At 35.2% G+C, this 18,985-nt stretch overlaps 1 protein-coding gene across 1 annotated transcript in view; it reads right to left on the bottom strand.

Annotated features, from left to right (window-relative positions):
- baiap2l1b (BAR/IMD domain containing adaptor protein 2 like 1b) overlaps positions 1–18,985 on the bottom strand; it is a 72,067-nt gene that overhangs the window by 28,009 nt on the left and 25,073 nt on the right. The window contains exons 4-6 of the mRNA XM_051106087.1: positions 15,560–15,621; positions 10,909–10,980; positions 8,138–8,272 (exon numbers count right to left, since the gene is read on the bottom strand). Coding sequence (XP_050962044.1) covers positions 8,138–8,272; positions 10,909–10,980; positions 15,560–15,621 — 269 coding nt within the window. The remainder of the gene's footprint in view (positions 1–8,137; positions 8,273–10,908; positions 10,981–15,559; positions 15,622–18,985) is intronic.

The following is an 18,985-nucleotide window of genomic DNA, read 5'->3' as shown; positions in this document are numbered from 1 at the left end:
ATCCCTACCTCCCTTCCCTCCTTCTCTCAGTGGTTGTGATGGAAAAGTGTACATTTTGCTTTTGCTGTTAGTTTGAGCTTTTGCTTTTGTTTTGTCTGTGCATCTCTTTTTAATCACTCTATCTACATACAGTAGACTGGTGAAACAGGATACTGAAGTGTGTTTCAGTGTTGCTATTGAGTGAAAATAATGTTTGGGTATCATACATAAAGCCTCTCCCAACGTAATAAAGATATCTGGAGCAAAGGTCAAAATTACAAAGGAATTTATAGTTGAATTTACAGATGACTTTCCACTGACTCATTCCACTGTAATGACAGCTATATAACACATAATAAATATTTTCTTGGTGACTGCATCCATTTAATAATTAATTTTACCTGCAAATTAAGGTTCTAAAAATATATACACATTTGTGTATAGAAAATGTCTTTTATATGTGGTCAGCAAATTACTGTTTGGTACAAGGCTGCCTTTATTTGATCAAAAACACACTAAAAACAATTATGTTGTGAAATATTTTAATTTATAACAACTGTTTTCTAAAATGTAATTTATTCCTGTGATGCAAAGCTGAATTTTCAGCATCATTACTCCAGTCTTCAGTGTCACATGATCCTTCAGAAATCAGTCTAATATGCTGATTTCCTGCTCAAAAAATATTATTATTATTAATGTTGTAAACAGTTGTGCTGCTTAATATTTTTGTGGAAACATTTATTTAATTTTTTGTAATATTGTAAATGTATTTACTGTCATTTTGATGCATTTAATATGTTTATGAACAACAACAAAAAATCTTCACATTAATTAAAAAAAAAAAAAAAAATCAAAAACTGTGCTGACCCCAAACATCTGAACGGTAGTGTATGTAAATATGTTTTTAAACTCACTTAACCTTTAAATGGCTTGACATTTGAGAGGCTGGGTAAATAAGCTGGCATAGATTCTGCGAAAAAAGGTATAACAAGTCACTGACCTCAATGTTAACAACCTATAGACTCTTTCCCGCTAGCATTTTTGAAAGAAAGTTGCCAGCTACAGTACCACCAGCATTTTTGAATGCTTTAAGAACAGAGCCTCTACTTTTAAACAAACAAAAAAATCTGTTATTTTAGTGTCAAGCATTCTTTGTTTAATCAACACTTGAATGTAGGCAAGTTTCATAAAGTAACATTCAGAGCAAAAAGCTAAGAAAACCAAGTTCTACTTCTGGATCATATTCAGTAAAATGATCAAAGCAAGATGCCGCAGATCGCTTCCATCAACACTCCCAAAGCTCCCAAGCCTTTACCACTACCTGGATTGACATTTCACTCCGTAACATTAGGCAGTTTTCATTTATAAGCCGGTTACAATTACCGCTTGTTTCTGCATCTTCCTCTTATGCGTTTTTGATCAGGAGATTCAGTAAAAGCATAATAGCACCCCCGAGTGTATAACAACACGGAAACCCGGGAAATTTGGTGTTTGGCGAGGAAACATCCCATAAATATCTGAAAATTCTGTGTTTGGTTGGGAGGTATTGTCTTATACATAATGGAAAATTCTGTGTTTGGTGGGAAAAGGTCTCATAAATAATGGAAAATTCAGTGTTTGGCAGGGAAGTGTTGTCTCATAAATTCGGGAAAATTCCAAGTTTGGCGGGGAAGCATGGTCTCAGAAATAATGGAAAATTCCGTGTTCGGTGTGGAAGCGTTGTATCATAAATAACAGAAAATTCAGTGTTTGGCAGGGAAGCGTTGTCTCATAAATAACGGAAAATTCCTTATTTGGTGGAAAAGCACTGTCTTATGAATAACAGAAAATTCAGTGTTTGGCAGGAAAGCGTTGTATAATAAATAACAGAAAATTCAGCGTTTGGCGGGGAAATGTCCCATAAATATAGGAAAATACTGTGTTTGGCAGGGAAGCGTTGTCTTACAAATAATGGAAAATTCCTTATTTGGTGGGAAAACATTGTCTTATGAATAACAGAAAATTCAGTGTTTGGCAGGGAAGTGTTGTCTCATAAATTCCAGAAAATTCCATGTTTGGCGGGGAAGCATGGTCTCAGAAATAATGGAAAATTCTGTGTTTGGCAGGAAAGTGCTGTATCATAAATCACAGAAAATTCCATGTTGGGTGGGGAAATGTCCCATAAATATCAGAAAATTCTGTGTTTGGCAGGGAAGCGTTGTCTCATAAATAACGGAAAATTCCTTATTTGGTGGGAAAGCATCGTCTCATAAATAACAGAAAATTCTGTCAAGCGTTATCTTGAAAACAATGAAAAATTCTGTGTTTGGCAGGAAAACATCTCATAAATAATGGAACATTCTGTGTTTGACAGGGAAGCGCTGTTTCATAAATAACAGAAAATTCTGTGTTTGGTGAGAAAACGTCTCACAAATAATGGAAAATTCCGTGTTCGGCAGGGAAAGAGTTAAGAAACAAAACATAACATGTAGTATATGGGCAAAATGTCACTTTTAGGACTTTCAAAGACATCAGACCAGCACTAAAGAAGTAGGATGTGGAAATATTACACAAATCTAATGTTTATACAATCCATATGTTGATGTTTTTTGAAAGTTTAGCAGGTAAGGCCCAAAGTATAGAAGAAAAATGATGTTTGATGATCATTTATGTATATGGCTCCCCTTCATTCTTTCATCAGGCGACTCAAGGTCAAAACGATCAAATATTCTACACAAAACAGTAAACATCACAGTCCCAGGCCACAGCTGGGGTCTGTAATCTACACGCTACACCTGGCATGACATTTCCTGTCTGCAGTAAACCTCTGGATCAATTGTTAATGAAGAGGAAGGGCCAGCCTGTTATTCTGTTGTTTTTCAAGCACAGGTACTGCTATAAACGGCAAATGAAAACAAAGGCTGGTGATGCAGGAAGGGGCAGGGTTGCGCTCACCCAGGGGCAACCCCTCGTCAATAGGACGAGGGAAATACCCAAGGTCCTTATGACAGATTTTAATCCACTTCCTCCTTTGTGTGCCAGCATATTCCAGTCAGTCTGAATCAATGTTTAAACAGACCAACACAATCCACAAATAAACCAACTACAGTCAGAATGGTGGACAACTTGTCTGACAATCAACTAATCTTGAGTTTTATAGCTTTTGAGGGTTTAATTAACAGAAGTGCTTTGAATCGAATTAGAAAAGCTCTTCTTTTAGTGGATGCGAGCGGCTGAATAAAGTGTTTTCTATAAAGACAGACTAGTCGGCTAGTTGATTTTGAAAAGATGTAGTTTTGCGTGTGAAGTGGGCAGATTAAAAACGAAACACGCACACAATGAGGACACATGAGGGGCTTTCTCTTACATACACTGTCTGTCTGGCTGGCACACAGACACACAGTCTGGCCAGCAGAGATAACAGCTGCATTTTCTGTAACATTACAGATGAACACACACAGAGTTAAAAGCACCAGCGTATCTGTCCAGGCGAACGCATCCCAGAGAGCTGTGATGGAACCGCGGGAGATGGACAGGGGCGTAAGAGTGCTATTTGTCCTGTTTATCATCACAGACCCGCGATAAAGTCTGTTGCTATGGACACCTTCATTCTCCCCCTGTGGAGAAAGGTAAAAGAAACAGAGGACATGCCGCACACGGTGGAGAAGACATGAAAAACACTCCATTCCTGCCTAAATGGGCAAATATCAAAAAGACAGATGCACATGGGATTCACTGTAGATCTGTTCTAAACCCTTCTGAGCGGCCATGCTGTCTTCATAACCATCACAACCTCATTCAAATGATTTTAGCAATAACACACCTCACAACTCATTCCAATACAGTCTGACACGAGCATGTTGCCAAATGAACAACATGATACTGTAATGTGCAATAAATACATAGTCAACATAAAAATACTGGGCAAACTAGTCTGTTCAAATGTTTGGGTCTATATGTTTTTTTAAATAAATGATGTTCTTTAGAACTACTGAACAGTGCATCATCATATTATTATGATTTCTGAAGGATCATGTGACACTGAAAACTGGAGTAATGATGCTGAAAATTCAGCTTTGCATCACAGGAATAAATTACATTTTAAAATATATTCAAATAGAGTTATTAAGCTGGCTTGAGAAAGCCAACAGCTGCTGCTTCTTCTGAGCCAAAACGTAGTATCTCCTCCTAAAGCTTTAAAGCTACAACCACAAACTCGGGTCAGACCTTCAGACTGGTCTCAAGTTAGTTGCTATATCTTATCTAACTGATCCGGCTTATGGTTTTCAAAAACCAGACTATCAAAACCACCTAAAATCCCATAGACTTTCATTGAGGGGGTGAAAACTTTTATACAAAGAGACCTGTGGTGCATTTAAGCTGTTTATTGCTAGAACAAAGCTTAACAACTCCCTACTTAAAAAACTGTGAAAACCAGCCTACAACTGCTCCCAGGCTGGTTTAAAAGTGGTTTTGGCTGGCCAAGCTGGGAGACCTGCTAAAAGACCATCCAAGGTTAAATAAGCTATTTTCAGCTTAAACCAGCTAAGACAAAACAACCAGCCTACACTGGTTTTAGGCTATATTTGCACTTGGCGTCTTTTTGACAAGAAAAATGTGACAAGGACGCTTTTTTAAAAAAAAAAACATCTGGCAGCGCTGCAGCCAAGGGCATCTTTTGTTGCTATAACAACAGCTGCAAGAGTATGAATGTTGAAAAAGGAAGCAGCTCGCTCTTGCGCTGGTGTTGTATTTTTTATTATTTTCCCTTTACTTGCTAAACATACTAGCAACATGCTAGAATCATCCCAATCGTGCTAGAAACATGCAACATAATAACTTGTTTATCATGCTAGCAACATGCTAGTAACTGGCTAATCATGCTGGCAACATGCTAATAACTTGTTAATCACGCTAACAACATGTTAATAACATGCGAATCATGCTAATTATGCTAGAAATATTCTAATTATGCTAGAAACAGGCTAGCAACATGCTAGTAACTTGCTAATTATGTCATTAACTTGCTAATTATGCTGACAACATGGTAACAACGTGCTAATATGGTAGGAACATGTTAATCATTCTAGAAACAGGCTAGCAACATGCTAATCATTCTATAAACATGCTAGCAACTTGCTAATCATGCTAACAACATGCTAGTAACTTGATAATTATGTTATTAACTTGCTAATTATGCTAACAACATGGTAGTAACGTGCTAACAACATGCTAGGAACATGTTAATCATTCTAGAAACAGGTTAGCAACATGCTAATCATGCTATAAACATGTTAGTAACTTGCTAATCATGTTAGAATCATGTTATTAACTTGATAATCATGCTAAGAACATTGTAATCAGCCTATAAAAATGCAAACAAGCTAATCATGCTAAATCTAGGTAACAACATGTTAAATCATGTAAGCAACATCAAACTTCTTCAAGCATTCAGGCTAGGCTTTCTCAAGCCAACTCAAGATTTGTTCTCAAACTTTACTCAAATTGCAATAATATTTCACAATTTTACTGTTTTTACAGTATTTTTAATCAAACAAATTGAGCCTTGCTGAGCATTTAATTCAAAACCTTACACTAAAAAAACTTTGAACAATTCAAATTTCAGTATTGTATAAAATAACATCTCTAATCGACAGTAAATGCTGTTCAACCTTTCTTAGATTAAACGAAGACTTTATCTAGTGGGAACTGACACCAAAAGCTTGTCGAGATCAGCGGAGACTGATTACGAAGAACACAGGAGCGTTAAAATGTCAGGATGTCAATGATGTGCTGTCTGGAACAAAGAGAAGAGGTACGTCTTTTATCGAGACACCGCCGTGACTGACACAACCATCCATCATCGGCGGGTGAGAGAGAGTAATCTGTCAGTAAATTCCATGGCGAGGTGAGACATTAACCATCAGGGTGCAAACACACAGAGAAAAGCAATTAATCTCCGCAGGCTACCCTGATGAACAGACTGTATGCAGAGAGTCATAACCACGAAATGGTTGTGATGAATATACACGCCTGTAGTTTTCAGATCAGAAGATTAGGGTCAGATTTCATGTACAGTTGTTTGCTAGCAGACTTTATTTATACAGAGATAGATCCACCACTACAGAACAAAGGTTATGGAGGTGCTTGTGTTTGTGTGGGGCACCCTCATACAGTACTACAATGACTCCTTATGAACATGTTGCATATGAACACAAGCCTGTTAATAAGGTCCAGTGACAGATATTTAACTATGTGGCAAAGTGGATTTGCAGACTTTCATTTATAAAACGAACAGCTCCTGCATCCTGATATTTAATATACATAGAAATATCAACTAATATTTTTTGTGATTTTAAACAATATGGCCATAAAATTATATACAGTCAAACCAAAAATTATTCAGACAGCAGATATAATTTTTGAGATTATTCAGCATCATTACATTTTTATTACCAATCTTGGAAACAGCTGTGCTGCTTAAATTTTTTTTGGAACCTGTGATACATTTTTAAAGATTTTTTGATGAATAAAAAGTTAAAAAGAACAGCATATATACATATACATATATATATATACATATACATATATATACACACATATACATATATATATATATATATATATATACACACACACACATATATATATATATATACATATACATATATATACATATATATATATATATATATATATATATATATATATATATATATATATATATATACATATATATATATATATATATATATATATATATATATATATATATATATATATATATATATATACACACACACACACATACACACAGACAATATAACAATATAAACAGTAAAACGTTTATTCTTTTACAGCCAGGATGTGTTAAATTAATAAAAAGTAATGGTAAAGGCTTGAATTGTTAAAAAAAATTAAAAAAAAATACTATTTTGAATAAACGCTGTTCTTTTTAACTTTTTGAAAAAAGAATAACAGGTTCCAAAAAATTATTAAGCAGCACAACTGTTTCAACAATTGATGATGATGATGATGATGATGATGATAATGATAATAATAATAAATCAGCATATTAAAATGACTCTGAAGGATCATGTGACAAAGACTAAAATATGACAAAGACTGAAAATTCAGCTTTGCATCACAGGAATAAATTCTATTTTAAACTATATTAAAATAGAAACCACTATTTTAAATTGTAAAAAAATTTCACAATATTGCTGTTTTTTCTGGATTTTTGACCATATAAACGCAGCCTTGATGAGCCTAAAAGACTTGTTTAAAAAAACATTAAAAACCCTACAGATCCCAAACCTTTGAATGGCAGTGTATAATACATAATAATAATAATAATAATAATATTATTATTATTATTATTAAATAAAATATAAAAATTACTTAATCAAAAGAAATATAACTACAGTAATTTCACTGTCATTTCTGTAATACACTGTAAAATAAAAATAAGTATGTAAGAAGAGAAAATATAATTATTTTGCTTTATATTAGAACTGGAAAATTACAACACTAATATTAATGGCTGTCTTAATTTCTTTATTTCAGAGGTTAAACCATTGAACTTTAGTTTGAAAAGAAAACAGCAGGCAGCCCTTAAAGCTTATCTTTTGTTGGTAAGTGCTTCTCATTATAAATATGGTAAGACGGTTGGCGAATATTGCACATTAAAGCAAGCCAAACTCAGAGCAGATGCAGAGATGAAGTTTGTGGAGCTGCTTTTACTGCAAATCAAGCCAGTCTGACACTGAAAACACAGATTAATCGTGCAGCCCTAATTGCACAGATTCCATTATTTTGACAAACCTTTTTGTTGCATCCGTTTACGCATAGTTTGACAAAGAAGTGTGTTTGATCACTCATGCACAACCACATTTTTGCAGGGTGTGAATGCTCTTCATGATGTGTGTGGATACAAGCCTACATGCGGGTGCCAAATTGAAACAGCAGAAATACTGCTATTGTTAAATAATTTTAGGCACATATGGCATCCTTGTTCCAGGCATAAAACAAATGCATATGTTTAAATTAAATTTAATTTAATTAAAAATACATTTAAAGGCATGCATTATTTCTGAACTGTAAATAAAAATGTGTAAAAAAAATAGAAAACAGGCATGTGTGTAGGTATATGCAGTATGTGTGGCACAACCCCACGTACCTCGTTCTCTTTACTCTCATACTTCGAAGCGTTCTTTCCTTGGCTTTTCCTTCTGAGTTTTTTCAGGTCTGACTGCGATCTCTCCAGTGAGTCCTGCTTCATCTTGTGTTCAGTCTGATACCTCTTAAACGTGGCCTGTGGATAGACAGCGTTCGATTAGCGTCACTTGAGGACATGGAGTCGTGTCCATACACGCATGGTGTGTCAGTTAGACTGACAGGAAACAAATAGTGTGACATGAGTCTGATTTTCACTCCCCATCTCTGAAGATGATGCAGTTTTCAGGCACATTTCCCACAGGCATATAAGATCAAAGAATCATACATGGACACCAGCACTGGGAACAAAGTAATGACATCACTAAATGTTTTAGTGGTGTGACAGCAGTCGTTTTTAAAATAATCAAGCTTTTCCTGTTAGTGGCTATGTTTTCCAACTAGCAGCACTGTAGCGTGACATGATCACGCTATATGTCACAGTTTTTTTTTTTAGGTCACACTGTAAGGCACACACAGCTTTATAACTGAGAACGCACTGGAAACAATCAAATGCAAATATCCTCTCTCCGTCTGTCTAGCACAGGGATTCATGATTCATTTTTGCAAATGAGGCCAGAACAAAAGAAACAATTCACATATTCGTTACCCACAAGTGTTCCTCAAAGACCCTGCAGGGCATTTCACATAATATTTGTAATAAAACAAATAAACAAACAAACAAACAAAGACAGTGAATACAGATACTGTAAAATAAAATTCCAGGAGTTTCAAGGACTTCAATCAGAGATCTCACTTCTTAAACAATGTCTTTTCGTAAGGCATTTATATGTACTGCCTTAATGGTTTGATGTTTTTTACTGTTCGAAAAAAAAAAAAAAAAAAAAAATGTGCAAAACCACTGCGAAATTCTGATTTGAAACGAATGATTCACGATACGAGCTCTGAAGTCCTAACCTGAATCAAATGATTTTCAAACTTGCACTAAAGTCTCGATCTGAATCAAATGATTCATGAATCTGCTCCAAAGTTCCAATATGATCTAAATGATTCATGAACGTGCTCTGAAGTTCTGATCTAAATCAAATGATTTGCGAACCTGCTCTAAAGTTCCGATCTGAATCAAATGATTCATGTATGTGCTCAAAAATTCAGATCTAAACCAAATGATTTGCAAACCTGCTCCGAAGCTCCATTCTGAATCGAATGATTCATGAACCTGCTCTGAAGTTCCGATTTGAATCAAATGATTCATGAACGTGCTAAAAAATTCAGATCTAAACCAAATGATTTGCAAACCTGCTCCGAAGTTCCGTTCTGAATCGAATGATTCATGAACCTGCTCTGAAGTTCCGATCTGAATCAAATGATTCGCATACCCACTCCGAAGTTCTGATCTGAACCAAATGATTTGTGAACCTGCTTCGAAGTTCCGATCTGAACCAAATGATTTGTGAACCTGCTTCGAAGTTCCGATCTGAATCAAATGATTTGCGAACCTACACCGAAGTTCCGATCTAAATCAAATGATTCGCATACCCACTCCGAAGTTCCGATCTGAACCAAATGATTTGTGAACCTGCTTCGAAGTTCCGATCTGAACTAAATGATTTGTGAACCTCCTTCGAAGTTCCGATCTGAACCAAATGATTTGTGAACCTGCTTCGAAGTTCCGATCTGAATCAAATGATTTGTGAACCTGCACCAAAGTTCCGACCTAAATCAAATGATTCGCATACCCACTCCGAAGTTCCGATCTGAACCGAATGATTTGTGAACCTGCTTCGAAGTTCCGATCTGAATCAAATGATTTGTGAACCCGCTCTGGAGTTCTGATCTGAATTAAATGATTTGCGAACCCGCTCCAAATTTCCAATCTGAGTCAAATGATTCGCAAACCTGCACCGAAGTCTTGATCTGAATCAAATGATTCATGAACCTGCACCAAAGTCTAAATCTGAATCAAATCATTCGCAAACTTGCACCAAGGTTTTATCTGAAGCAAATAATTCACGATACAAGCTCTGAAGTCCCGAACAGAATCAAATAATTTGCAAACCTGCACCGAAGTCTCAATCTGAATCAAATGATTCACGAACCTGCACCAAAGTCTCGATCGGAATCAAAAAATTTGCACTCCAAAGTTCCAATACGAAGCAAATGATTTGCGATATGCGAAGTTCAGATCTAAATCAAATGATTTGTGAACCCGCTCTGAAGTCCTAATCTAAATCAACTGATTCGTGATACGTGATCTGAAGTCCCAATTTGAATCAAATCATTTGTGATACGCGATCCAAATGTTTCAATGCTTTGAAACATTTAATCACTTTGTGACACAATGGTTTAACTGATTCAGTTTTGAAAAACTCTGTTGCACCCACCACCTTGTGCTTGTTAAAACAGTTACAAGCAAGGTGAAATTTAAAAATAATTGGCTCTTTTAATTTAATCTGTTTTTTAACTAGTGAATCGCTTGAAATTAATGATCGAAGTCACAAGTTTGAACCAATCAGAGCGGTTCCAGCCTAAATAACTCCAATTGATTTGGTTCATCTGTTAATCTTTTAGCATCTTCAGCCATGTTTACACGACATTCTCTGTACTACCATGGGCTTAGCTCGCTAGTTTTTTGTTTTATTATATATATATATATTTTTTTTAACTCGTTTTATTAACTTAAATAAGCAAAGCAGAAGTATTTTGTTTTTTGAATTGTGTGAAAAGATATTAAAGATTTATAAAATATTAAACACTTATTTTATTGCAGCTCACCGTCATGTATTTCACATCCATGTCTGTCTTCCTCTCCAACTCTGCAATAATGTCCCGGTGAAACCGTTTGAACTGTAGAGACAGAGAGAGAAAAAAATATAAGTTCCACAATTTAATAATAACGGTTGGGTGCGAAAATGTGCTGGTGAGAGGCCTATGTTGACTAAACGCACATTCGAAAACAGAAACAAGGCAACCGGGTGAGTCGGCAGGCTGTTTACAGTTGTTGTATAAGCTAAAGTGCTTATAGAGATGAGTCACAGACAAACAGAGGGATACCCACACACACACTAACTAACCCATCAACCTAATGAACGAGGGCGAGAGCGCTTACATCAACACCTCATCATCACAGCTACAAGTGCGCCCACCCCTCGCTCTCCCTCACTAATCTGTTTTGCCCCTTTTTAGATGAAATCCCACACTCCCAGTGTTTGCCTACACTTCCTGATGTGTCTTCATTAATGCATGTCTGCATTCAGAAAAACACTTCATTTGTCACAGGCATTTAATGAGGAACTACTGTTGTGTTTTAGATGTGTCTGCCCTATATTCAAGAAGACATTCTCGTTTCATCATTTCATAGATCTACAGGAGTATTTTTAGGCTCTGGGAACAATGTAGGCTAACACAGGAACCACACATCAGAAGCAGAAACGAACCTGTAAATGTCATAAGGTGTAGGATTTGATTAATCAAATAATCCATCGACGTGGCATTCCAGGCCTTATGGAGACTTTCAGGAAATCTGCACAACCATAAGTATTGGTTGGTAAAAGTAACTATATGTGCTGCTGGACACTAGTAAAGAAACAGCCAATGAGCAGAGCCGATTTGGGCCCACCAGTTAAAAATGGATTAAAAAAGGGTGTTTTAAAGTCTCAAGTAGGTAAGAAAATGTCTCTATCTTGGCTGAAAATGACAGCAGATGTGCTATTTGAAGCATGAAAAACAAAACATATTCAAATATTGAATAAACTATGCACAAAGCAGCAGTGCAACTATCAGAACACACCCATTCCATTATAATCACTGAAGCTGTCATTAAAAATGTTACTGTTAAAGGGTTCATGAACTTCCTTTGGACTGTATTTTGTACCATTCAGAGGTCCACTTATGTTATCAAGACTTTTACATAAAAAAAACATAATTTAGAAGTAATTATGTTTGAATAGGCGCACGGATTGTGGACTGTAAACGGCCACTGCTATAATTGGCTAACACTTATGTATGTTTGAGCCTACATACTTCACAGATGGATGCTGCTGTGAATAGGTTAAAAATGCAGAAACACTCGGTACGTATCAAACAATCTGTAATAAAAACAGTTACTCACATTTCTGTCAGATTCAATATAGCCAGCACAGCATCGTCTTTCAGTTTCAATCTTTCTAAAAACAAAAATCCAGGTCGAATTGTGCCTTATTTGTAAACAAATCCGCAGTTAAATGAAGTGAACAAAGGACCAAGTTCTTACTGATGTGGTCAGGCTCTTCATTAAAAATAAAATTCATCCACTCTTTCCTAACGTTGGGATCAGAAAGAATGCAATGCAAAGACTGTTTTTCCACAGCTTGGCACTGCACAACATCTTACTGTCTTTAGAGCCATCTTTATTGTTTGATTTCTGCATAGACCTGCGTTTGCCTCTCTCGTTATTACACTACATACACTGACTGGTGGGCGGGGCTAAAAAACAATGAAGAAAACAATGCAGAATCACTGAGACAGTGTTTAGCCACACTATTACATCATAGAGTGGCACATTACACAACCTGTCATTTTGACAGACTGGCTTCAATATAAAGTGCCTTGTGAAAGTATTCATACCCCTTCATTTTTGATTTGTTGTTGCTGCCTTATAATAAAACACTGAAATAAGTACATTGCATAAGTATTCATACCCTTAACTCAGTATTAGAAGCACCTTTACAGCCGCAAGTCTTTTAGGTATGATGTGACAAATGTTGCACATCTGCATTTGACAATTATCTGCCATTCTTTTCATCTCCTCACCTCTTCAAGCTCTGTCAGGTTGGATGGGGGCAGACGCACATTTTCAGGTTTCTCTAGAAATGTCTGATTGGGTTCAGGCTTTGGCTGGGCCACTCAAGGACATTCACAGAGTTGTCTATAAAGCCACTCTTGCTGTGTGCTTAGGGTCACTGTCCTGTTGGAAGGTGAACCTTCTGCCCAGTCTGAGGTTCTGAATGCTCTGGCTCTAGATTCTCATTAAGGCTGCCTCAATATTTTGGCGCATTGAGCTTTCCTTCTACTCTGACGAGTCCTTCAGTCCCTGCTGCTGAAAAACAGCCCCATGCTACCAGCACACTTTGCTGTTGGGATGCTGCTCTGCAGGTGATGAGCAGTCCCTAGTTTTCTCTAAACATGATGCTTGAAAGGTTTATCAGACCAGAGAATCTTGTTTCTCACAGTCTGAGGGTCCTTTAAATGTTTTTTTGCAAATTCCAAGTGTGTTTTCATGTGTCTTCACTGAGGAGAGAATAGAGTTTGGCCACACTGCCATAAAGCCCAGATTGGCTGAGTGTTGCAGTGATGTTTGTCCCTCTGTAAGTTTCTCTCATCTGCATATATGATCACGGAGCTCAGCTAGAGTGAACATCAGCTTCTTAGTCACCAGTCTAACCAAGCTCCTTCTCCATCAATTTCTCAGTTTGGCCAGGAGGTCAGCTCTAGGAAGAGTCCTATTTGTTCCCAGCATCTTCCATTATGGATAATGAAGGCTGCATGCTTATGTGAACCTTCAATGCAACAGAACTGTTTTTCTGATCTCTTCCCCAGGGCCTGTATTTATCAAGCTTCTCAAAGTGCCATTTTAGTCTTAAGTGCTGAGAATTCATCAAATTTACTCCTACTTTCAAACTTAAGTATAAAAGCAAGTTATCAAACTCTCACAGTTATTTAAGACAGCTCGAGAGGTCTCTCAAGTGGTTAGGAGTTGCCAGTAGGGTCTTGTGACGGTTCCGAGAAGACAGAGACATGCACAAATCTTTCAGGAGAGGAGGAATGTTTTTGAAATGTTTTACGACGAGCAGTTAATCAATCGGTTACATTTCCTCAGTAATTCAAAACGAGCATCATAACGAACTTCAGTCTAGTGCAAGTATTATGCTCTATAAAAACACTCCCGTTATAATCAGTGAAGCTATCTGCACTGTATGATGATTAAATGTCTTACCGTTTATTTACACTGCACATGTCTGCTCCGTGTCCGTTAGCTCCGACACAGCAACCGGAGCAGGTTGCGGCCACAGCAAAGTTTCCAAAGCGACTCTCTGTGCTGCATTAGTAAAGATAGGTGCCTAGGCTATATTTTTGATGGATAATAATAATAATAATAATAATAATAATAATAATAATAATAATAATAATAATAATAGTAATAGTAATAATGGTCTTGCTGTCAAAGGCATCAGCAAAAGGCAATTTCTCTGAATATCATTAATACACAATACTATCGGCACACAGTTGCTATTTACTATTTGCCACAGTTTAACTTCACTCGAAGTCCCAGAAAAGGGTATGAATACTTATGCAATGGAATCATTTCAGGTTTTTATTTCTAATAAATTTGCAAAGTTGTTACAATCCTGTTTTTTGCCTTGTCATTGTGGTATATTAGGTGTAGATTGATGTGGATGTCATATGGACTATTTCATTGATGTCCTTCCTACCTTTTTGAGCCTTGAATGTGTCAGTTGCATTGCTGTCTATGCAGAGTCAGAAAGCTCTCGGATTTCATTAATATATCTTAATTTTTGTTCTGAAGATGAACGAACGTCTTATGATCTTGGAACGACATGAGGGTGAGTAATTAATGACAGAATTTTCATTTTTGGGTGAACTATTCCTTTAAATGAAATCTGATTATAAAGTGATTGTATCTCTTCAGAAGGCTTGGATTAAACTTTTTAAAGCTTGTAAATTTTGTTGCATGGACAAAAATTATGAGAGAATATTAAAAATGTCTTAAATTGTGTTTTGAATTTGCACAAAAGTCCTATGGGTCGGAACAACATGTAGGTAAGTAAACGATGACAATTTTTGGAAAAAAGTCATACTATGTAGCTTAACTTCAAATTATGCTAGTGTAGTAAAACTGATGTATGTTAGTACGTTTTGACAACATTTGAACACTGTTGTCAAGCTAGTATAGACTCACAATACAACAAATGTTAGGAATGGAATCAGTCTCACAACCGTAACTCTTTGTCAGGTATTTTAGGAATGATCACAGGTTATCAGGTTTGTGAAAGTGATATCAGCTTTGACTGAAGGCCTGTTTTTCCATTCACAGGCTGCAGTCAGCAGCTGCACCAGCAGGAACGGCCGTGTCATCAAACGGCGCAGGGCTCAGGTGCATCAACAGGCATGTTCAAACCTGCTCTGAGAGAAAAACACTACAATCTAGGTGTGTCCGCTGTATTCCTCTACCCTTTCCTGTTGTTTACACTAATAAGACTGCCTGTACGTCATCGGGAGAGAGTCCATAAAGTTTATGGGAAATGGGAAGATTGATATGCGGTTAAATTGCAGATGGCGATCTCTTGTTTGGGTGTGTTTGATCATGCTTTCGGCCAGTCTAAGAATATGTTTACAGCAAGGAAACTGATAAAAAAGACACACTCACGTTCTCCTCCAGCTCTATGTTGACTTTCCGATGGACGTCTGAGATCTCCATCAAGACGACCCCTAAGGACAGAGAGAAACACTTCTTAGCCTCTCACACCAATACAAAGGCTAAGAATATTCGTCCATTGTTTTTAATATAATAATCCACAGAATTCCCCAGTCTAATAAACCCCCACGGCCCTGTTTTCCAAGAACAGTCCTCCCTCAGAGCGGCTACTGTAATTAAAGCACGCTGTGCCGGCACGGATATTTCTCCCAGCGTGCTCCTACCCGCCGTAATCAAATGGGGATTAAAATGCAAAACCAACGGCATAAATCAGAGCACTTTATATTGAGGATCCACCCACCACACACTTAGTCAACACTTATTTGAGAGGCATTTCTCAAACATCCTTAAGAACGGCATTTGACGCTTGGACAGAGAGAGACAGAGGGACAGACAGAGAGCTTTTGCTCGGCTCTAACACAAGCTAATTCTCTCAGACATCTGCGGAGAGATTTTATCCCTGCCCTAGGGACTGATGCGTGTAGATCAGGAAGAAGAAAATAATGTGTTTTCCATAGAAACAATAATATAATCTCTCTGACTTGCTCTGACTCTCTCTTCATGACTTCTTGGGTCAGTCTTCCTCTGTATTGAACACAACACGTTAACTATTGTCAGCAAATGGAGAGGCAAAAACAAAGTAACGTATCAGAGAATAAATTGAATCGGACATGACAAATTCACAACAAAATAGTCTGTCATGATAAATGGAGAACTATGGATTATACTGTACAGAACATAAGGGTTGGGATGCACCAATGTTAACATTTTGTCTGGTAAGCTGATAAATACATTCATATTATTCATACAACCAATATTAAAGGAACAGTTCCATCAAAAATGAAAATGGTCACTATTACTTAAATGTGTTCATCATATCAAGCAACCATGTCTGCTCGGAGGACTAGGATTAAACCGATTTGAATATTTATACAATTTTTTTCCGATTTTTGGACATTTTAATAAAGGGATAGAAAACACAAAAAATATCCTTATTTGTGTTTTGAAAATAAACAAACATGAGTTTGGATCAACATGAGGGTGAGTAAATGATTACCAAAATATATAAATAAATACAGTTCTGATTTTTGGTGTGATGGACTTTCAATAGAGGCACAGAAAACACAAAAAAATACTCGTTTGTGTTAGTACAGTATATTTTTATTTAATGCCATGTCAGCCCTTGTTTGTGTTTCGACAACATCTTATGAGTTTGTAACAACATGAGGGTAAATAAATGATTAAATAAAAAAAATAAAAAAATAGATAGATACATACATACATACATGCATACATGTTTAAATAAATAAATAAAAATAAAAAAGTCAAGTAACCAATATTTTACACTATTCTGATTACATAATGCATATATACTGTACATACACACATGCATACATGCATACGTACATACATACATAAATAATTTTTGATTGAATGGACTTTAGAGGCATAGAAAACAAAAAAAATCCTTATTTGTGTAATCTTATGAGTTTGTAACAATATGAGGGTGAGTAAATGATTATATAAATAAAAATAAAAATAAGTAAATGGAAGTGGAATGGACTTTCAATAGAGGCTTATAAAACAAACAAAAAAAATCCTTATTTGTGTTTCGAATATTAACAAACATCTTATAAATTTGGAATGACATGAAGGTAAGTACATACATAAATAAATAAACAAATAAATAAATGAATAAATATCAGATTTTTGGTGGAATGGACATTCAATAGAAGCTTAGAGAAAAACAACAAACAAAAAAAAAATCCTTATTTGGGTTTCAAAAATTAACAAACATCTTATGAGTTGGTAACAACATGACGGTGAGTAAATGATTACCAAAATAAATAAATAAATAAATATCAGATTTTGATATAGGCATAGAAACAAATACAAAAAAAATATTGAAAAAAACTTTTGGGTGATGTAACTAATATTGTACATTATTTTGATTACCAAAATAAATAAATAAATAAATAAATAAATAAATAGGTAGGTAGGTAGGTAAATAAATAAATAAATAAATGCATAAATATATATCTGATTTTTAGTGGAAGGGACTTTCAATAGAGGCATTGAAAACAAAACAAAAAAAAACATATCCTTAGTTGTGTTTTTAAAACAAACATTAACAAACATTTTAATGAGTTTGTAACAACATGAGGGTGAGTAAATGATCACAAACATAAATAATCAGATAAATAAATAAATGTGTAAATAAAAAAAAAATAACTTTTAGGTGATGTAACTAATATTGTACACGGTTTTTAAGACAAAATAAATAAATCTGATTTTTGATGGAATATACTTTCAAGAGAGGGACAGAAAACAAAAAAAAAAAAAATATTGTAATTTATGTTTCAAAAACGACATGAGGGGAAGTAAATGATTACCAAATTTAAATAAACAAATACATGATAAATAAATAAATATCTGATTTTTAGTGGAATGGACTTTCAGGAGAAATAGAAGACAAAAAAAATATGCTTATTTGTGTTTCGAAAGTGAACAAACATCTTATGAGTTTGTAACGACATGAGGGTGAGTAAATGATTACCAAAACAACAACAAAAAAAACCTCTTTATTATTTATATATATGTTTATTCATTTATTTATTTGTTTGTTTATTTATTTATTTTTAGGTGAACTAACTAATTTTCGACACCATCTTGTCTAAATAAATAACTTAAAATGCAATCATTTTAAATGCTGGAATAGTTTTTTTTTTTTTTTTTTTTTTAAGAAATCTAAATTCATAAACATCTTATGAGTTTGTAACAACATAAAGGAGAGTAAATGATCACGTAAACAAACTAAATAAACAGATAAATAAATGTGTAAATTAAAAAAAAATATTCTACTCTAAAATATTCTAAATAAATACTAAATTCTAAAAAAATAAATTTTTAAAGATTTATACATAGAATACAGATTTGCTAAAGATAACACTTAAATGCGAAAAAAGGGAAATGAGCATGTATAATTAAATATCTAATATCCACTAAAATAAAAAGTCTCTAATATGGGCCAATAACTTATGGTAATAATGGTATGGCAAGATATATTATGCAACCTTATTGCTCACTGTGGCCAGTTTTAACAGTTGAAATTTTATGGAGAGCTTTTTTTTTTTATTAATTTCTTTTTTTATTAATTTTTATTAATTTGCTGAGGGCAGCCAGCTGTGGTGCTTTTGGTGTTTTGTTGAAAGAAAGGGTATTGGAAAGGGTTTTAGCACATGAAGAGTCTAATCGTTACTAGACTGCAACATTAAATCACAGCATGTCATATTGCTAGAATTACTGATTTCAATGTGCGTTTCTAAACTCATCTCCTTTGATGTTTCTTTAAATGTATCTGCTAAAATATATCAAAAC

This window comes from Labeo rohita, chromosome 3, assembly GCF_022985175.1.
Source record: "Labeo rohita strain BAU-BD-2019 chromosome 3, IGBB_LRoh.1.0, whole genome shotgun sequence".
In the NCBI taxonomy this organism is placed as follows: domain Eukaryota; kingdom Metazoa; phylum Chordata; class Actinopteri; order Cypriniformes; family Cyprinidae; genus Labeo; species Labeo rohita.
Note: the sequence above shows the minus strand (reverse complement) of the source record. Positions and strands in the feature narration are given on the sequence as shown.